At 42.8% G+C, this 22,454-nt stretch overlaps 1 protein-coding gene across 1 annotated transcript in view; it reads left to right on the top strand.

The window, feature by feature from the left end:
- The window catches only part of LOC109904214 (leucine-rich repeat and fibronectin type-III domain-containing protein 5), a 50,448-nt gene extending 31,221 nt beyond the window's left edge, over positions 1 to 19,227 (top strand). The window contains exons 2-3 of the mRNA XM_020501426.2: positions 12,752 to 14,159; positions 17,420 to 19,227. Coding sequence (XP_020357015.1) covers positions 12,772 to 14,159; positions 17,420 to 18,404 — 2,373 coding nt within the window. The 5' untranslated portion in view covers positions 12,752 to 12,771 and the 3' untranslated portion in view covers positions 18,405 to 19,227. The remainder of the gene's footprint in view (positions 1 to 12,751; positions 14,160 to 17,419) is intronic.
- Positions 19,228 to 22,454: the final 3,227 nt, after the last annotated feature.

The raw sequence follows: 22,454 nt of genomic DNA, 5'->3' as shown, positions 1-22,454 counted from the left end.
CCATTACCCTCGCGGCTACCCATCTATGCACCACCTGCTTCTCAGTTGGAGTGTTCTGGACGTGGTCACGACTCAGATCAAAGCTGCCGTTGACCCTCGTTCCCCCAACACTGTTCAAAGCACAGGGGTCACAGAGGCTAGTAGTGATTTGAGGCAGCAGTTTTCTGGAACCCCCTCTCCTCGTCGTTATCACCCACTGAGAGCTCCTTCCTCCCGGGCTAGAACACTTGCAGCGTGGTGTCAGTCTGTTCTGATCAGACCCACCAGACTGAGGGTTTGTAGCAGGGGGGCTGTGCTCTCCTGGGGAGATGAAAGATGGGCTTAGGGAGGCCTGACTGCTCATTGGGCCTGGTGGAGGCCAGCTATACTGTATATACGGATCACTACGCAGCCTGTTACTCTTGCCCTCTCCACGGCTCTCCACCACGCCGGCCACTTAGCATATGGGCCCGCTGGTGGTTCTCTCCCCAGCAAAGCCTGATGGGATGCTGGGGCCTCCGGCTCCTCCACTGACGCTCGTCTATTGCTGGAGGCCTTGGACCACACAACAGCTACACATCACCCCATGCCCACACACACAGACGCACATACGCATGCACCAACACACTCACACATATTCTCCTTTGTGAAACACAGGGGGAAGGGGACAGGTTCAACTGTCCTGGATGGTAACCTGCGATTCAGTGACCAGTAAACAACATATCTAAGGAACCATGGGAAATCAGGTCGGTAGCTCGATAAGCTTTGTCACAGTGTCATGAGCTGCTTCAACCTGTTTATTAATATGCATCTCATTACATGCGCTGGATTTATGTTCCTTTACAATTAAAAAGGCCTGAGTGAACAGACAAACAGGTTCACACATGCACCCATGCATGTACACATGTACACACACACTCACGCTTGCACATAAACACATGCCTGCACGCCAGCCTGCACACACACACACACACACACACACACACACACACACACACACACACACACACACACACACACACACACACACACACACACACACACACACACACACACACACACACATGCTGTTACTCATGCTGAACAGTGTTGTTCCTCTCTTGTTATTGAAGCTCCCCAAGCATTGCTGCAGAAAAGAGGGAAGTGGTGCGAATGAAATAAGATATGGGTATACTGTCGACAATGTATTTTTTAAACTTTTTTACCCCCCAACTTACCATCACAAATAGCTGACAAGACAACAATTGTATATTTAAACTAGCAAATATGGAAAGAGAGATGGCGAGAGAGAGGTAAAAGAGAGTCTGTGTGACTCAGAGCGCCTTCCTTCCAGAACACTCCATTGTCTCCTTGTGATGAAAGTCTCTGAGGGAGCAGGGCAGGGAGAGGCTGTTCCTGCTTTATACAGCACAGTGGCGGATGCTGCTGCCTGGCTCTTGGGGGAGCAGCCTTTGCAGCATGCAGCGCTGGGTTTCAGCTCATGTTTCCTCTTTAAGATGGTGATTTATGTGAGATATTCTGTGGAAATGCTGCCACCGCCATTTATCGCTGAGAAAAAAAGTTTTTTCATCCCTAAAGTCCTCACCTAAGTAAAGCTACATCTTCAGCTGTTTGAAAATAGATAAAACATACATTGAGTGTATAAAACATTAGGAACACCTTCTTTATAGTGAGTTGCACCCCATTTTGCCCTAAGAACAGCCTCAATTTGTTGGGGCATGGACTTTACAAAGTGTTCCACAGGGATACGCACCCATGTTGAATCGAATGCTTCCCACAGCTGTGTCAAGTTGGCTGGATGTCCCTTGGATGGTGGGCCATTCTTGATACTGGTGTACACACTCGGGAGCCATTCTTCGCTCCCGAGTGGCGCAGTGGTCTAAGGCACTGCATCTCAGTGTAAGAAGCGTCACTACAGTCTCTGGTTCAAATCTAGGCTGTATCACATCCGGCTGTGATTTGGAGTCCCATAGGGTGGCGCACAATTGGCCCAGCATTGTCAGGGTTTGGCCGGGGTAGGCCATCATTGTAAATAAGAATTTGTTATTTAACTGGCTTGCCTATTTACATTTTTTTTATAAAAAAAAAATACAGATGGGAAGATGTTGGTCATGAATAACCCAACAATGTTGCAGTTCTTGTCACACTCAAACTGGTTCACCTGGCACCTACTACCATACCCCGTTCAAAGGCACTTACATCTTTTGTCTTTCCCATTCACCCTCTGATTGGCACATATACACAATCCATGTCTCAATTGTCTCTGTAAGCTGTCTCCTCCCCTTCATCTATACTGATTGAAGTGTAATTAACAGGTGACATCAATAAGGGATCATAGCTTCAACCTGTCCTGGAAAGAGCAGGTGTTCCTAATGTTTTGTACACTTAGTATATACTGTAGCGCTTTAGAAGCCATTAGCAGTGTAGAAGCAGCTTGAAGCTATGTTCACTTTGAAAATATTTTCCTAGCACCTCATACTATTCTACTTTGCAATGCAAGAAGATGTCAAAGCCATGCAGAGAGACAATCAAAAATAGCAAATGCAAATGTTTCTCCAAACGAAACTGAAAGAAATTACTATGTAATTTGTTCGGGGAAAGAATGAATCAGACTTTTCTAGTCTTGCTCAGCAGCTTCATTATGTCTTGCTATGACTACAACAAAAGCCAAAGCCGGGAACAGTGCATATTGGTGAGAAAATATACCACCACAGGGCATGCATACAAATCGTTTATAATGTATTGTTTTGATAGGTATATTCATATTGGAGACATGGCTACTAGCTACTATCTCAATGTGCATGTGTGTTTTTGTGTAAGTTACTATGTGTGCATCTGTGTATGTGCATGCTCACATGCACATGTTCTGTTTTGAGGCTATTTTTATTACGATAAAGAAAGCATCCATACACTGTCCACCCCACTCTCTCTGAGTAGAGGGAAAGAGAGCGAGAGAGAGAGGGAAACAGAGAAAGACAGAGAGAGACTGACAGAGAGAGAGAGACAGACAGACAGGCAGACAGACAGACAGACACATCAATATGTAAGTGGGCTGTTAGTACAGTATGAAGCCACCGTGTTGCCCTGATCCTTGTAACACCCTCCTCTATCACTCTCTCTCTCTGGGAAAATAACCACCTCTCTTCAGCACCCCCCCCTCTTTCTGTCTCTTTGTGTCTGTCTGTCTTGCTCTGTCTCTCTATCGCTCCCTCTCTTTTCATTCTTGCTCTCCTTTCTGGGTAGCACTCACTGAGTGTTAATAGTATGACTGCAGTTTAACAGAAGCTACCATGCCAAATGTCAGACCAGAGTAGAGTAGAGCATGTATATGCTGGCCTGCACTCATAGACTCTAGTCTGTACACAGCAGGGCTGCCAAGCTGAGATACTGTAAGAACCCTTTAGCACCCCTTCACCATGTGATTCCCTTCGAGGTATCTCTACTGCTCCACGGTTTCCAAGAGCATTTATTAGAAAGGTGACTATATTTGCATTGGCTTCTATATTTATTAACGGTTATGGTAAGGTTTACGGTTAGGGGTTAGAGGTTAGAGGTTAGTGGTTAGGGTTTAGGGGTTATGAAAAAGTTTACAGTTTGGGGTTAGGGGTTATGATAAGGTTTACAGTTAGGGGTTAGCGGTTAGGGGTTATGATAAGGTTTACAGTTAGGGGTTAGCGGTTAGGGGTTATGATAAGGTTTACAGTTAGTGGTTAGGGGTTATGATAAGGTTTACAGTTAGGGGTTAGCGGTTAGGGGTTATGATAAGGTTTACAGTTAGTGGTTAGGGGTTATGATAAGGTTTACAGTTAGTGGATAGGGGTTAGGAGTTATGATAAGGTTTACAGTTAGGGGTTAGTGGTTAGCGGTTAGTGGTTATGGGTTAGGGGTTAGGATAAGGTTTACAGTTAGTGGTTGGGGGATATGATAAGGTTTACAGTTAGTGTTTGGGGGTTATGATAAGGTTTACAGTTAGTGGTTAGCGGTTAGGGGTTATGATAAGGTTTACAGTTAGGGGTTAGCGGTTAGGGGTTATGATAAGGTTTACAGTTAGTGGTTAGGGGTTATGATAAGGTTTACAGTTAGTGGTTGGGGGTTAGGGGTTATGATAAGGTTTACAGTTAGTGGTTAGTGGTTAGGGGTTATGATAAGGTTTACAGTTAGTGGTTAGGGGTTATGATAAGGTTTACAGTTAGTGGTTGGGGGTTATGATAAGGTTTACAGTTAGTGGTTGGGGGTTATGATAAGGTTTACAGTTAGTGGTTAGGGGTTTGATAAGGTTTACAGTTAGTGGTTGGGGATTATGATAAGGTTTACAGTTAGTGGTTAGGGGTTATGATAAGGTTTACAGTTAGTGGTTAGTGGTTAGGGGTTGTGATAAGGTTTACAGTTAGTGGTTGGGGGTTATGATAAGGTTTACAGTTAGTGGTTAGTGGTTAGGGGTTATGATAAGGTTTACAGTTAGTGGTTGGGGGTTATGATAAGGTTTACAGTTAGTGGTTAGGGGTTATGATAAGGTTTACAGTTAGTGGTTAGGGGTTATGATAAGGTTTACAGTTAGTGGTTAGTGGTTAGGGGTTATGATAAGGTTTACAGTTAGTGGTTGGGGGTTATGATAAGGTTTACAGTTAGTGGTTAGTGGTTAGGGGTTATGATAAGGTTTACAGTTAGTGGTTGGGGGTTATGATAAGGTTTACAGTTAGTGGTTGGGGGTTAGGGGTTATGATAAGGTTTACAGTTAGTGGTTAGTGGTTAGGGGTTATGATAAGGTTTACAGTTAGTGGTTAGGGGTTATGATAAGGTTTACAGTTAGTGGTTGGGGGTTATGATAAGGTTTACAGTTAGTGGTTGGGGGTTATGATAAGGTTTACAGTTAGTGGTTAGGGGTTTGATAAGGTTTACAGTTAGTGGTTGGGGATTATGATAAGGTTTACAGTTAGTGGTTAGGGGTTATGATAAGGTTTACAGTTAGTGGTTAGTGGTTAGGGGTTGTGATAAGGTTTACAGTTAGTGGTTGGGGGTTATGATAAGGTTTACAGTTAGTGGTTAGTGGTTAGGGGTTATGATAAGGTTTACAGTTAGTGGTTGGGGGTTATGATAAGGTTTACAGTTAGTGGTTAGGGGTTATGATAAGGTTTACAGTTAGTGGTTAGGGGTTATGATAAGGTTTACAGTTAAATCAAATCAAATCAAATCAAATTTATTTATATAGCCCTTCGTACATCAGCTGATATCTCAAAGTGCTGTACAGAAACCCAGCCTAAAACCCCAAACAGCAAGCAATGCAGGTGGAGAAGCACAGTGGCTAGGAAAAACTCCCTAGAAAGGCCAATACCTAGGAAGAAACCTAGAGAGGAACCAGGCTATGTGGGGTGGCCAGTCCTCTTCTGGCTGTGCCGGGTGGAGATTATAACAGAACATGGTCAAGATGTTCAATGTTCATAAATGACCAGCATGGTCGAATAATAATAAGGCAGAACAGTTGAAACTAGAGCAGCAGCACAGTCAGGTGGAAGTTGAAACTGGAGCAGCAGCATGGCCAGGTAGACTGGGGACAGCAAGGAGTCATCATGTCAGGTAGTCCTGGGGCATGGTCCTAGGGCTCAGGTCAGTTGAAACTGGAACAGCAGCATGGCCAGGTGGACTGGGGACAGCAAGGAGTCATCATGTCAGGTAGTCCTGGGGCATGGTCCTAGGGCTCAGGTCCTCCGAGAGAGAGAAAGAAAGAGAGAAGGAGAGAATTAGAGAACGCACACTTAGATTCACACAGGACACCGAATAGGACAGGAGAAGTACTCCAGATATAACAAACTGACCCCAGCCCCCCGACACATAAACTACTGCAGCATAAATACTGGAGGCTGAGACAGGAGGGGTGGTTAGTGGTTAGGGGTTATGATAAGGTTTACAGTTAGTGGTTGGGGGTTATGATAAGGTTTACAGTTAGTGGTTAGTGGTTAGGGGTTATGATAAGGTTTACAGTTAGTGGTTGGGGGTTATGATAAGGTTTACAGTTAGTGGTTGGGGGTTATGATAAGGTTTACAGTTAGTGGTTAGGGGTTATGATAAGGTTTACAGTTAGTGGTTGGGGGTTATGATAAGGTTTACAGTTAGTGGTTAGGGGTTATGATAAGGTTTACAGTTAGTGGTTAGCGGTTAGGGGTTATGATAAGGTTTACAGTTAGTGGTTAGGGGTTATGATAAGGTTTACAGTTAGTAGTTAGGGGTTAGTGGTTAAGGGGTTAGGGGTTTAAGGTTATGATAAGGTTACATTGAGGTTAGAGGTAAATATCCATAACACTTCGAAAATAAATGTATTGAGCAATTGGCGTGTGATGAAAACAATGTGGGTTATTCCAGGTTAAACATCAACATCTTCATGTGATTCGACTGTGGTTATTTTAGGGACCGTGACACAATACCAGCCTAATTCCAGTTGACATTCATGTCAATGCTCTCACTGTCCTGAGGGCCAGCTGCCAAGCCACAGGGCTCGTTCATCCTTCTCCTCATCCCCTTTTTCTGTGTACACCAGACCACCTGCACGTGTGTTGACATATCTTAAACATTTAGGATCAGATTTTGAATGTGATGGAAACATCCCCTTTTAGAGGACTTAAAATATTCATGTTTGCGTTGTGTGTTAAATTTGATCAGTGTGAATTATAGAGGAGTGTTCATCTTTTGGCTATATGCATAATTCATCGGGTGGAGTGTCTTCCACACATCGCTCCCCCAATGCTCCCCCTGAAGTTTTGTTTGCCCTCCACTGCACAGTCAGTCAGCCATTTTTTATTGATGAACAGGATACAGAAACAGAACGGTACCTCTTGCACAACTTCACTTTGTCCTTAACATTGAGTGTGACTGTGTAGGCGAATATGATTATTAGTAACTAGCCATTGTTGCTTGTCTTTTGAGTGCTGTGCTGTGCTAGAGTTAATTTCATAAGCCATTGTTATTGTGCTCTTGCAATGTCGAATGCTCTTAATATGAACACTGTAGTTTAGTTAGAAGGCTGAAGGCAGGCATGCTGTAAAACAGAAGAGCATTTTTATTTTACACAGTTATGAAAGGTTATTGTCTGGCTGTGTAATAAATTGGGACTTTACCATTCTGAATTCTACTTTTGTTCAGATGTTTCCCTAGTTTAATAGGAGATGGAAGTCATTGAAAGTAGGTAAAACATGCCTTTCAAATCTGCCTCAATCTGTGTTAAATAAAGGACCCTTTCAGACTATAAATTAGCATGAACTTCCTGAACTTTGGTTGAATGTAATAATAATGCAGTAATTGCATTGACACTCTTGTGGTTAATTGCACATTCGGGACAAACACATAATGTTCCATCATGAAAGGAAGGCGATAATGTTATGTTTTCAATTCTCTAGCATTTCCTATTCTGGATTCTGTAACACCCTATAATTTGCTTATATGTAAACAAACAACAAACATCCTGCTAGAGAGCATTGCATTGCATGTGACTTGCAAATATAAAGAATACCAATCTACGTTGAATAATCCTGCCTCCACTTCCATCAAGGACAAATCATACAATGTCATACTCCTCTCTCTCTCATATCTCCCTCTCTCTCGAACTCTCATCAATACAGTGCCTTGCGAAAGTATTCACCCCCCTTGGCATTTTTCATATTTTGTTGCCTTACAACCTAAAGTAGATTTTGGGGGGAGGGTTGTATCATTTGATTTACACAACATTCCTACCACTTATATGGTAATATATTTTTTATATTTTTTGTGAAACAAACAAGAAATAGACAAATAAACTGAAAACTTGAGCGTGCATAACTATTCACCCCCTCAAAGTCAAATATCTGGAAGACAGAAACAGGTTTCCCCCATGATGATCCTTGTATTTAGCGTCATCCAGCATTCCTTCAATTCTGACCAGTGTCCCAGTCCCTGCTGATGAAAAAAATCCCCACAGCATGATGCTGCCACCACCATGCTTCACTGTGGGGATAGTGTTCTCGGGGTGATGAGAGGTGTTGGGTTTGTGCCAGACATAGCTTTTTCCTTGATGGCCAAAAAGCTCAAATTTAGTTTCATCTGACCAGAGTACCTTCTTCCATGTGTTTGGGAGTCTCCCACATTCTTTTTGGCAAACACCAAATGTTTTCTTATTTTCTTCATTAAGCAATGTTTTTTTTACTGGCCGCTCTTCTGTAAAGCCCAGTTCTGTGGAGTATACTACTTAAAGTGGTCATATGGACAGATACTCCAATCTACGCAGTGGAGCTTTGCAGCTCCTTCAGTGTTATATTTGGTATCTTTGTTGCCTCTCTGATTAATGCCCTCCTTGCCTGGTCCGTGAGTTTTGGTGGGCGGCCCTCTCTTGGCAGGTTTGTTTTGGTGCCATATTCTTTCCATTTTTTAATAATGGATTTAATGGTGCTTCGTGGGAGTTCAAAGTTTCAGATATTTTTTTATAACCCAACCCTGATCTGCACTTCTCCACAACTTTGTCCCTGACCTGTTTGGAAAGCTCCTTGGTCTTCATGGTGCCTCTTGCTTGGTGGTGACCCTTGCTTAGTGGTGTTGCAGACTCTGGGGCCTTTTAGAACAGTTGTGTATATATACTGAGATCATGTGACAGATCATGTGACACTTAGATTGCACACAGGTGGACTTTATTTAACTAATTATGTGAATTGTGAAGGTAATTGGTTGCACCCGATCTTATTTAGAGGCTTCATAGCAAAGGGGGTGAATACATATGCAAAGGGGGTGAATACATATGCACGCACCACTTTTCCATTTCCATTTTTTCTTCTTTCTTTTTCATTTCACTTCACCAATTTGGACTATTTTGTGTATGTCCATTACATGAAATCCAAATAAAAATATATTTAAATTGCAGGTTGTAATGCAACAAAATAGGAAAAACGCCAAGGGGGGTGAATACTTTTGCAAGGCCGCTGTATCTAGTAGATGTCATGAACATGTTCCAATACTGTTTGTGTGTCCAAGAAGGATCTTGGCATACTCCTCAACGTTGATCAGGGAGTCATAGTGTGCTCAGCTCAACTACCTCATTACAACTGCTATACTAGCAATCATTCCTGGCTGTATCGCTGGCTATATGCCACACAGTCTCCTCAGTTTGAAAATAGTCCTGGTTGGTTTCCAGTGACACAGTTACGAGGCTGTGTCCTAAATGGAACTCTGTTCCTTATATTGTGCACTATTTTTGGCCAGAGCCCTACAAGCCTTGGTCAAAAGTAGTGCCTAAATAGGGAAAATTATGCTATTTGGGACTTACAGAGCAAACAGGAGTGTATGTACTGTGTCTCTGCAGGGAGTCAGGCCATTAGTCTCAAAGTGCCTACTTTAACTGCTATTCTCATATCTGATTTTATGGGGAATCATCAAACAGTGCTTTTTTAAGGTTCTCTGCAGTCTCTCTGTGTATAAATGCTATTTTTAAACCACTCGTGGCTGTCACTGAGAGATTGCATTGAGGTTTTAGCCTCAGTAAAAACAGCTACTAATTTATATGCATGGGGTATATTTGCATAGTTGTGACATTCTTTGTTTTCAATCCAAAGCATGTAGAAAATGTGTTGATTGATGGGCCATTCCCCTACTGTACATATTCTCTGTCTTTCTTAGACTTGTGATTTAGCTAGAGGAATTAGATGATATTGTATTGATATTGTAGGTTCTTGTTCATGTATATGGAATTATGAAAGCAAGCTAAACATTAACCGGCACATTCCATTTGTCCTGGCGTTCCAGCATGGCCAGAGGTGAAATAAGTATTAAATTGTCATACTTGAGTAAAAGTTAAGATACCTTAATATAAAATGACTCAAGTGAAAGTAACCCAGTAAAAAACGACTTGAGTAAAAGTCTAAACGTATCAGATTTTAAATGTACTTAAGTACAGTGGTGGAAAAAGTACTCAATTGTCATAATTGAGTAAAAGTACAAAGTAAAAGTACATTCTACACATCAAATTCCTTATATTTATCAAACAAGATGGCACAATTTCCTTTTTTTTTGACAGCCTGGGATGACCAGGGACATTTTCTTGATACGTTTGTGAATTTGACTTTTTCCTTTACTGCTAAGCATTCAAATTGTAACTAGTTATTTTGGGTGTCAGGGAAAATGTATGGCGTAAAAATGACATAATCTTCTTTAGGAATGTAGTGAAGTAAAAGTAAAAGTAGTCAAAAGTATAAATTCTAAAGTAAAGTACAGATACTCCAAAAAACTACTGAAGTAGTAGTACTTTAAAGTATTTTTACTTAAGTACTTTACACCACTGACCATGGCAATTCACTTCCTTAAGCATCACGTGTTAACCATGATGCATCATGTCTTGTATATTGTTGTGAAGGCCCTTATCCAGGCTTGTGAATCAGATCTACCGAGCTATGAATCAAATATTTAATGTTCCACTGCAGATCTGTATATGCAATACAGACTGCAGAGGGAGAGGTAGAGAGAGAGAGAGAGAGAGCGCACTCTCTCCATTATGATCTCCTATTTCTCTCCTCCTCCTCTTCCCTCCCTCATCCTCGTTCTTTCTAGTCCCTCATGCACACACAAACAACAGTATGTATAGCCTGGAAAGGAAAATCAATGGTAAAGAATTACAGTGTGGTAATGAACATGATCCTGCTGTCTGCTCTGTGAGTGGGCAGCAGTGTTGCTTTCATTACCCTGTGGTGGTATGACCTTCCTGTGACTAGAAAATTAGAAAATCACACAGGCTGCCATGCAAGTTCACTGGACATGCATGTCATGTCATGTCATGTGACATGCATGTCATGTGATTCACTGTGTCCCCGATAGCACCATATTTCCTATACAGTGCACTATGGACCCTGGTTAAAAGTATTTCACTATATAGGGACAGTAGGGTGCTATTTTGGATGCAGATATTGGCTGTTTACCTACATTTAGTAGCCTGTCATGTGACGAGTACCTCTTCTCCTTCATAAAAATGACATACTGTATCATGCCAGATCATCCTATAGGCTAAATGAGGCCTTTTCCAAATGTGAGGTATGTTCATACATCATACAGGCCTGTGGTTTTGGCATGTGTCAGTGTCAAGTATGGTCTGGCTGACTATGATGATAGACCGTTATGTCGACATGATCCCATTCACTCTATGGCACGAAATTAAATTCTCCTGTCAGAATTTTTCACACCTCATCACATTGACTTTATTTAATTTGCCCATCATCCTTCCTTTGTAGCTAGGCAGACAGGCAGACAGACAAGCAGGCAAGCAGGCAGCCAGTCAGGCAGCCATGCAGGCAGCCAGCCAGGCAGCCAGCCAGGTAGCCAGGCAGCCAGGCAGGCAGCCAGCCAGGTAGCCAGGCAGGCAGCCATGGAGTCAGCCAGGCAGGCAGCCAGGCTGAGAGAGTAGCGAGACACTTATCTTGTCATTCCATACTTTCCTCAGTGTAATTACGGCGGTGATACCTTCACACATGTCAAGGTCATGTGCTAGATGTGTCCGCTGCAGTCCACAGATCAGGCTTAAGCAAGATGAAACAGCTCCTCTGTTCGGCACCCCCACACACTTCTAATGCTGAGTGAGTGACCCCAACACAGGGATAACATTACTCACTCTGGGGGTAGAGAGCAGAGCAGCAGGGGATGTTTTTAAAAGTAAACAGCTCTGTTCGGAACTATAGTGTATGGACATGTAAACACACATTTCTTCTTTCTGTTCGAATATTTAGCCAGTTTATAGTTGTACTGACGTTATTTAACCAGTTTATAGTTGTACTGACGTTATTTAACCAGTTTATAGTTGTACTGACGTTATTTAGCCAGTTTATAGTTGTACTGACGTTATTTAGCCAGTTTATAGTTGTACTGACGTTATTTAACCAGTTTATAGTTGTACTGACGTTATTTAGCCAGTTTATAGTTGTACTGACGTTATTAAGCCAGTTTATAGTTGTACTGACGTTATTTAACCAGTTTATAGTTGTACTGACGTTATTTAACCAGTTTATAGTTGTACTGACGTTATTTAGCCAGTTTATAGTTGTACTGACGTTATTTAGCCAGTTTATAGTTGTACTGACGTTATTTAACCAGTTTATAGTTGTACTGACGTTATTTAACCAGTTTATAGTTGTACTGACGTTATTTAACCAGTTTATAGTTGTACTGACGTTATTTAACCAGTTTATAGTTGTACTGACGTTATTTAGCCAGTTTATAGTTGTACTGACGTTATTTAGCCAGTTTATAGTTGTACCGACGTTATTTAGCCAGTTTATAGTTGTACTGACGTTATTTAACCAGTTTATAGTTGTACTGACGTTATTTAGCCAGTTTATAGTTGTACTGACGTTATTTAACCCATTTTTATGTTGTACTGACATCACTTCAACCAGTTTATAGTTGTACTGACGTTATTTAACCCATTTTTATGTTGTACTGACATCACTTCAACCAGTTTATAGATTTACTAATGTCATTTCAACCACTTTCTAGTTGTACTGATGTCATTTCAACCCGTCTTTATTTGTACTGACCTCAATCAATTTCTAGCTATACTGGTGTCATTTCAACAAGTTTTGACCCCTGGGTATTGTCCTACTAAATGGACACATTATACAAATGGATGTTCAAGACTGGGGTGAAATATAACTAAGTATCAGAGCATCTTTGACTCAGGCTGTCAGTGTCACTGCTGGTGTCATGAAATGAATGAAATAATCCAGTTCAGATGATAAATTATCTATTTTTCTCTCCCTCTCTCTGTCTTATGTTGCAGGTGTTTGAACCTGACTTACAATGGAAAAACTGCTGGTCTGTCTGTTGGTTATCGGAATAGCAGTGAAGGCCCAGATCTGTCCGAAGCGCTGTGTCTGTCAAATACTATCTCCCAACCTCGCAACCCTCTGCGCCAAAAAAGGGCTCCTCTTTGCCCCCCCGAACATTGACAGGCACACTGTGGAGCTGCGGCTGGCCGACAACTTCATCACCAGCATTAAAAGGAAAGACTTTGCCAACATGACCAGGCTGCAGGACCTTACCCTGTCCAGGAATACCATTAGCTTCATCACGCCGCATGCATTCGCTGACCTGGAGAACCTCCGCGCCTTGCACCTGAACAGCAACCGTCTAACCCGGATAGCCAATGACACCTTCAGCGGCATGTCCAAACTGCACCACCTCATCCTCAACAACAACCAGCTGACGTTGATCCACCTGGGGGCCTTCAATGACCTGCTGGCCCTGGAGGAGCTGGACCTGTCCTACAACAACCTGGAGTCCATCCCCTGGGAGGCTATCCAGAGAATGACCAGCCTTGCCACCCTCAGCCTTGACCACAACATGATCGACTACATTCCTGAGGGAACCTTCTCTCTTCTCCAAAAGCTCAACCGCTTGGACGTGACCTCTAATAAGTTACAGAAACTCCCTCCTGATCCTCTGTTCCAGCGGGCCCAGGTTTTGGCCACGTCTGGGATCATGAACTCTCCCTCGTTCGCGCTGAGCTTTGGTGGGAACCCACTGCACTGCAACTGTGAGCTGCTGTGGTTGAGGCGCCTGAGCCGAGAGGATGACCTGGAGACATGCGCCTCACCGCAGCATCTCTCCGGGCGCTACTTCTGGTCTATACCTGAGGAGGAGTTCCTGTGTGAACCTCCTCTCATCACCCGGCACTCCCATGAGATGCGGGTGCTGGAAGGCCAGAGGGTGGTCTTGAGGTGCAAGGCCCGGGGGGACCCTGAGCCTGCCATACACTGGATCTCCCCAGAGGGGAAGCTGGTGGCAAACTCCTCCCGAACGCTTGTGTACACCAACGGCACCCTGGATATTCTGATCAGCACAGTGAAGGACACAGGATCCTTCACCTGCATCTCGTCCAACCCGGCGGGTGAGGCACATCAGACTGTGGAGCTGCTGATTATCAAACTCCCACACATCTCCAACAGCACCAACAACATCCAGGAGCCTGACCCTGGCTCCTCGGACATCTCCACATCCACCAGGGCTGGGGCCAACGGCAGCAACCACACTGGAGACACCAAAACTAGCACAGATAAACGGGTGGTCATCGCCGAGGCCACGTCCTCCACTGCGCTGATCAAGTTCAACTTCCAGAGGAATATACCTGGGATCCGGATGTTCCAGATTCAGTACAATGGCAGTTATGATGACTCTCTCGTTTACAGGTAGGTTCCGTTCAATCCCCTCTTGGTGATTTTATTGACCGGATTTGTGTATGAAATTCGTGGTGATTTCATTTCAATCAAGTGCACTTATAGTATTGGTTCAGAGATGTTTTTATGGAGATTCATCTGTGCATAATATTATTTTTTTCTCAATCACATTCACACACCATGCAAACCCAAAATAATTTTTTATAGGCTTTCAACAACTTTAAAAATCAACCAATATTCAATTGCTTAGCAATTACGGTAGCCACAATCTGAGATTTAAAGATATTTAGCTAGTAGCTCATGCTAGATTTGTGGGATTGTAATCTATTACATTTCATGTTAGGCTGTTGTACAGTGAGCGATTGTATTTGCACAACAGAATTGAGTAAACATACAAATATTTAAAAAAAATACATGAGTGGAATTACAAAAACCAAATCCCAATGTTATTACATCTGTTTTAGATCCTTTGTAATCCTTGAAAATTTATTAGTAAAACCCCTGCAAAGCAAAACTCACATCCCCACATTGGCTCAGAGCAGGCGGGCTGTGTGGCAGAGGGATCAAAGAAAGACAGCAGTCTCTCAGTCATGATTTCATATAGATTAAGATGAGCTGAACTCTGCATCGTGAAGCAGCACATAACCGGCCTGTTTTCTCTGTGATGTGAATTGGATATTATTGAATTTCGAAGAGGTCCTCAGTAAAATGGCTATTTCAGTCTCAACAACTACAACTAACTGGAATTGCAATGGGCACATGGAGTACATGGATTTACGTAGTTGGAGAACTCCAATGGGCAGGAAGAAACCATCTGCGGTTCATTAACAAATACATCTGTCACTTTTTATTGTTGATCTAACAGGGAAGGATCAATCCCTTTGCTCTCTTTGCCTGTAGAGGCATGAATGGAAACCAGTCCTCTATCTTTTGAGCATAGGGCGTGTAATGGCTGGCTGCAGCATCTATCCTCAGAGAGTTGGGAGTGGCGAACACCAGGCTTCTTTTTAAAGGGTTTCTAACATTAGCGTATCTTCAGGTTTTGCATTGAACAGTATTACTCATTTTCCACTAACATAGTCTTAAAAATAACTTATTTAAAGCTTCACCCAACTACAAAATCAATTTTTTCCCGCTCACTAGTACTGAGTTTGTGTTCTTGTGTTCTTGTGTGTATATGAAGGATCACCAATTGTCTCTGGGTTACATTGACCTTTTGAATAGCATGCCTCCTGTCTATATATCCCACAAGCACAGGCCATTTCGGTTTTACTATAGTTTTCTCTATAGTTATTTCCAGGGGCACAAGTTTCACTGGAGACGGGGAGGACATGTCCCCCCCCCACATTCTGAAATTGCATTTTTGTCCCCCCCCAGTTTTATAATTGGAATGTGATACAAAATGAGGCAATGGTATGATTTAGGACCATGCAGACACCTCCGAGCAGTCCAGTAGGCTATTTGGAGTGTTTAAAAAATAATTATTATGTCCCTCCCACTTCTAAAACCAAAGTTGCACCTCTGGTTGTTTCACCTGCACACAGTCATTTTCCTTTCAAGCATATTTATTACTCAATGGGGGGGTGATTAAAAAATGTGGGCATCAAGCAAATTGTACAGCAAGCTTTTATGTGCACACAAATCAGGAGAATGAGCCTCTTTTAAAGCACTCTAACTTGGGCCATTTTAGCCAGCAAAAAGTCCTGTGGGGCAGGTAATACCTGGCTCAGATGTGCTTAAGGCATAAAAGAAACAGCTTCATTCAAATTAAATGGCCCCAATTTCCATGTTATTGTCCAATAAACACACCCAGGCTAACTTAACAATTTTGTTAAAATGATGTCTCGTCTGTGTCTCATGTGATTTTAAATATTTTTAAACTAAAAGAAGAAAAACTTTCCATTAGCTGTAGATTTCGATGACACGGCTGGATGGAGATGTGCTGTGCACATTGCCCGATGACTGTTGGTTGATGTCAAGGATGTCAACCTGCATGTGAAGTCAGCCTACATTATCTTGGTTTGACAACCTCAGGCTCAGCAAATGTTAATAGTAAATGAATCAGTGGAAGTGCTGTTTACTTTTTGGGCGCTATTGTTTTTATCTTTTACATTTTAATAGCTGCACAGTAATTTTCTTGACAATTTACAGTACACTACTGGTAGAGAGCCACGTTACGTGCCTGCCATAAGCTAAGTTTTCTGTATGAAAGGATTCAATTAATTGCATTTCTTTGGCAATGCAGTCAGTTCCATGTGGTTTTGAGCATCGCAAAATCATAAACAACAAAGAAAGGGAAAATAAATACAGGTTATTGGTTGGTTATAATACTGGTTATTCTGTGACTGTCACAGTTTGAAAGATCGATAAAGCTAAGCATTTTTAAATGACAATGACAATCTCTGCCAAGTAATGTTGTTGTAACTCCTTTTTGTATAGTGATGAATATGTATACACTCACTACTGTAAGTCACCCTGGATAAGAGCATCTGCTAAATGACTAAAATGTAAATGTAAAAATGGATATCTCTTCACTCGAAAATTACCATGACTGGCTTAGTCTTTCCATTTGTCAGCCATTTCTAGAATGTATCAATGTGTTAACTGTTCAGAATTTTATGGCAGTTATTTAAGACCATTAAATTCTCCAAATATTTGTCAGAAGATGGTTAAAAAAGAGGGAAGGAATGGGCAGGCCTGAGAGCGTTGTTCATTAAATGAGTCCTTGCTGGTTCTTAGAGTGAACAGTCCTAGGCAGACATAACGAAGACACCTTTAATAAGAGAGATAATAACACAGCTAGCCACCAATAAATGCTGCTTTCTTGGCCACTTTCTTCCAAATAAAAAAACACCACAATGGCAAAGACAACATTAGAGGTCAAATGATATTCAGGAATATAAATAACATTAGCATTCACCTTGTCAATGTATGCTGTCTGATGTTATACAGGAATATTGCACACACAATGCTGTAACATCTTGAGGTTGTTTATGTTGTCTTTGAACATTTTAGGTTTCATTGCTCTCCAAAAATATATTCATTTTTATTAGCCTTGTAGTTTTGGGATAATGAGATATTATATAACAATATTTATAAAATGCAGCAACTAGCATTGTTTTAAGATTATAGGAAATTGCTTGCCAGAAACAGAAGTACATTTTAACAATTGGTAAGAAACGAGTATGCATTAATGACATGAATTGTCTTTATAACACATTTCATTTAAATCCACATTGACATATCTTTCCTTTGTCCTTCTCTCCTCTCAGAATGATTCCCCCCACAAGCAAAAACTTCCTAGTCAACAACCTGGCTGCTGGGACGTCGTACGACCTGTGTGTTCTGGCCATCTACGACGACGGAATCACTTCCCTCACCGCCACCCGCGTGGTGGGCTGTGTCCAGTTCACCACCGAGTCTGAGTACCTGCGCTGTCACTTCATGCAGTCCCAGTTCCTGGGAGGCACCATGATCATCATCATCGGCGGCATCATCGTGGCCTCTGTCCTCGTCTTCATCATCATCCTCATGATTCGCTACAAGGTCTGCAACACCACTAACTCGGGCAAAGGCACCCTTGTCACCAACGTCCACTCACAGACCAACGGGGCGCAGTCTCAGGGGTGCAGTGTCACACCCTCTGTGTCCAAGCAGGCCATGGGAGGGTCAGACGGAGGGGGTGGAGGATGTCTAAAGGCTGTTGGCCACGCGTCAGACACGCTAACGCACTCGTCCGAGACCTCTCTCCCAGACTGCTCTACTGCTACGTCCCTGGTGACCCAAAGCTGGAACACACCTGGATCCTCAGGGTCTCTGAAGCCAAAGCGCAAGCCTGCACCAAAGCCCTACGCTGCTGCTGCCACCCCTGAGCCCAATATAGAGGCCCTCCCCAACGCTGAGACCCAGAATACCAACCGCAACAACTCCACGGCTCTGGAGCAGCCGTGCACCCCAGTATTTCACTCCCCCCTACCCTTTTCGAGTGTCAAGGACACCCCCATATTAAGACGTGCACACCCCAGACCCTCCTCCAAGTACCTGACCTTACCGGTGGAAGGGGTGAGGGCCAAACGTAGGTACTCTCTAAACGAGGACTCGTCCAAGCACCACTGCTATGTTGGGACAACACAATTTGGGAATATGTGGTCTAAGCGGAGTATGTCCATGAACGGGATTGTACTTCAACAGGAAGACATAGACAGTGTGAAGGCCACCTTTTCCAGTTCAGAGTGGATTTTAGAAAGCACTGTGTGACTGTTGTGTGTGTGTGTGTGTGTGTGTGTGTGTGTGTGTGTGTGTGTGTGTGTGTGTGTGTGTGTGTGTGTGTGTGTGTGTGTGTGTGTGTGTGTGTGTGTGTGTGTGTGTGTGTGTGTGTGTGTGTGTGAGAGTTGGGAAATCTGTTTTTGAACCATTTTCTTTTTTTTTCTCCTCGGGTTTCAGTTTACTTTTATTTTCAAAGACCAACAATAAACTGGATGCTTGCCTTGTAGGAATCAGAATTGCATCCCTGCTTTCCTCCGATGGAGAAAATCTCCAGGAGGGCTCGGAGCCCAGAGCTCAGCAGTGTTTTCATACCCATACAACAAAGAAACGAAAAAGGAAAACATTGAGAAAAAGAACCACAACATACCTGTCCACTTATACATTACATAGTCCCACTGTTAAAGTTGTGGCAAGAGAAAAGCATTGGTGCCTTACCTTTGCATAACAGTTGTCCTTTTGCCAGGAGCACCAACAGGAATTCAGCTGTCCCTGACACAGGATGTGGGATCGAGAGGAATAAGAGCGATTTCACAAAAAGCCTTTCTATTACAAGGAAATAACATTCCCTGCATATAGAGACAATACAAAAAAAACTATCAAAGACTTGTTACTTGGTCTCTTATTAAATTGATATTTTTTCAAGACAAATTCAAGCTTTCTTTTCAATGACATTGATATTGCCTTTGTTTAAAGGCACAAAAAAAACTGTACATAGAAACAACATCTGCTGTGTTGTTATGTTGTGTAAAATAAAAAATATGAAATAAGTATATTTCAATGGTCTTGTGTTGGTAATCTCTTCATCACAGACAGGCACATTCTCAGGCTAGCCCTACCATACACTATATATACAAAAGTATGTGGACACCCCTTCAAATGAGTGGATTCGACTATTTCAGCCACACCTGTTGCTGACAGGTGTATAAAATCGAGCACACAGCCATGCAATCTCCATAGACAAACAATGGCAGTAGAATAGCCTTACTAAAGAGCTCAGTGACTTTCAACGTGGCACCGTCTTAGGATGCCACCTTTCGAACAAGCTCACAGAACGGGACAGAGTGCTGAAGTGAGCAACCAAACACAAACTTAATATCACCATGCACAATGTCAAGTGTCAGCTGGAGTGTTGTAAAGCTCGCCGCCATTGGAGTCTGGAGCAGTGGAAACGTGTTCTCTGGAGTGATGAATCACGCTTCACCATATGGTAGTCCGACGGACGAATATGGGTTTGGCAGATGCTAGGAGAATGCTACCTACCCTAATGCATAGTGCCAACTGTAAAGTTTGGGGGATAATTAATAATGGTCTGGGGCTGTTTTTCGTGGTTCTGGCTTGGCCCCTTAGTTCCAGCGAAGGGAAATCTTAATGTTACACCATACAATTAAATTCTAGATGATTCTGTGCTTCCAACTTTGTGGCAACAGTTTGTTATAGCTGTTATTAGAAGCAAAGGGGAGGGACCAACTCCATATTAATGCCCATGGTTTTGGAATGAGATGTTCGATGAGCAGGTGTCCACAGACTTTTGCTAATGTAGTGTACCTGAGAAACCCTCTCTAAGGTTCAGTCTAACCTCATCCATTAGTCCTGAAATGTTTTTGGGTTCCCATAGCTTGTCAAATGTTCCTCTGACCTACCAGTTAAACGAAGTGAGTGTTTCCAGATGCTATTGTATGCTTTCACTGGCGGGAACTCCATGACAGAATCCATATGGAATTATCCACACCAAGATAAGAAGATTGCAGACGTATAGTAGTAACATGCTACCATAGTAGGCCTACTTATTTTACTGGCACATTAATTCAGAGGAATGTATCAAGGTGCGGCAGGTAGCCTAGTGGTTAGAGCGTTGGACCAGTAACCAAAAGGTTGCAAGATCAAATCCCCGAGCTGACAAGGTAAAAATCTTTTGGCCCCTGAACAAGGCAGTTAACCCACTGTTCCTAGGCCGTCATTGAAAATAAGAATTTGTTCTTAAGTGACATGCCTAGTTAAATAACAAAAACAAAAAAAAGCTAATAACTACTGATTTATGGGGACTTGTCAATGTCACAGTAGTAAATCCATTTTATAAGATAAAGCTCACATCCGTGTAGCATGGAAACTGACATGCAGGTTTGACGATTCTCACTCACGCTACCTAAGGACTTCACTTCAGGAGAGTTGGATCAATCTGATGCCAGATGCATGGAGCTCTAAGCCTGCTATGTCATGTACCAGTAGAGCGGGATTTACATGTTTTAGTACAATTCCAAAATGGGTTTATCATTTCTTCCACACTAAACACAGATATTTTATCCTGGACAAACGGTACAATGCTGCTGAACTAATTCTGTGGGCAGTGACATAGGATAGGACAAATAGGATGAACTTCAATGTCCCAGAGGGGAAAATTGTCTAAGACACACAAAACTGCTGTATACAAAATAGACACTGTACATTAATAAAGTACGTTGTTGGTTACCCATGTCATACACATTGGTGGTAGATGGAATGATAACTAGTTGAAATGACATCATTACAACCTTTTATACAACGGGTGGGGCTAATCCTGAATGCTGATTGGTTAAAACTGCATTCCATCCGGTGTCTATTCCACAAGTTACCAAATGAAATCCGATTGTATTTGTCACATGCACCGAATACAACAGGTTTAGACCTTACATTGAAATGCCTACATACAACCCCTTAACCAACAATGCAGTGTTAGCGAGGCTATATACAGGGGGTACCGGTACAGGGTCAATGTGCGAGTGCACCGATTAGTCGAGGTAATTGAGGTAATATGTACATGTAGGTACAGTTATTAAAGTGACTATGCATAGATAATAACAGAGAGTAGCAACAGCGTAAAAGAGGGGGGGAAATGCAAATAGTATGGTTAGCCATTTGATTAGATGTTCAGGAGTCTTATAGCTTGGGCGTAGAAGTTGTTTAGAAGGCTCTTGGACCTAGACTTGGTGCTCCGGTCCCGCTTGCAGTGCCTTAGTATAGAGAACAGTCTATGACTAGAGTGGCTGGTGTCTTTGACCATTTTTTGAGATTTTTAGAGATACACCGCCTGGTAAGTCCTGGATGGCAGGAAGCTTGGCCCCAGTGATGTACTTATGCCTTGCAGTCGGAGACCGAGCTGTTGCCATACCAGGCATGATATGATGCTCTCGATGGTGCAGCTGTAGAACCTTTTAAGGATCTGAGGACCCATGCCAAATCTTTTCAGTCTCCTGAGGGGGAATAGGTTTTGTCGTGCCCTCTTCACGACTGCCTTGGTGTGCTTGAACCATGTTAGTTTGTTGGTGATGTGGACGCCAAGGAACTTGAAGCTCTCAGGCCTACCGCTGATGATGATGGTGTTGAAGTCGTCCTTGGCCGTGCAGTCATGAGTGAACAAGGAGTACAGGAGGGGACTGAGCACGCACCCCTGAGGGGCCCCCGTGTTGAGGATCTGCATGGTGGATGTGTTGTTGACTACCCTTATCTTGGGGCAGCCCATCAGGAAGTCCAGGATCCAGTTGCAGAGGGAGGTGTTTAGTTCCAGCTTTGAGGGCACTATGGTGTTGAAAGCTGAGCTGTAGTCAATGAATAGCATTCTCACGTGTGTTCCTTTTGTCCAGGTGGGAAAGGGCAGTGTGGAGTGCAATAGAGATTGCATCATCTGTGGATCTGTTGGGGCGGTATGGAAATTGGTGTGGGCCTAGGGTTTCTTGGATAATGGTGTTGATGTGAGCTATGACCAGCATTTCAAAGCACTTCACGGCTAAAAACGTGAGTGCTATTGGTCGGTAGTCATTTAGGCAGGTTACCTTAGTGTTCTTTGGCACAGGGACTATGGTGGTTTGCTTGAAACATGTTGATATTACAGACTCAGACAGGGAGAGGTTGAAAATATCAGTGAAGACACTTGCCAGTTTGTACACTTCCTGGTAATCCGTCTGGCCCTGGGGCCTTGTGAATTTTGACCTGTTTAAAGGTCTTACTCACATCGGCTGCGTGATCACACAGTTGTCTGGAACAGCTGATGCTCTCATGCATGTTTCA

Source organism: Oncorhynchus kisutch, linkage group LG14 (assembly GCF_002021735.2).
Source record: "Oncorhynchus kisutch isolate 150728-3 linkage group LG14, Okis_V2, whole genome shotgun sequence".
In the NCBI taxonomy this organism is placed as follows: Eukaryota; Metazoa; Chordata; class Actinopteri; order Salmoniformes; family Salmonidae; genus Oncorhynchus; species Oncorhynchus kisutch.
This window is presented reverse-complemented; position numbering and strand designations above follow the sequence as displayed.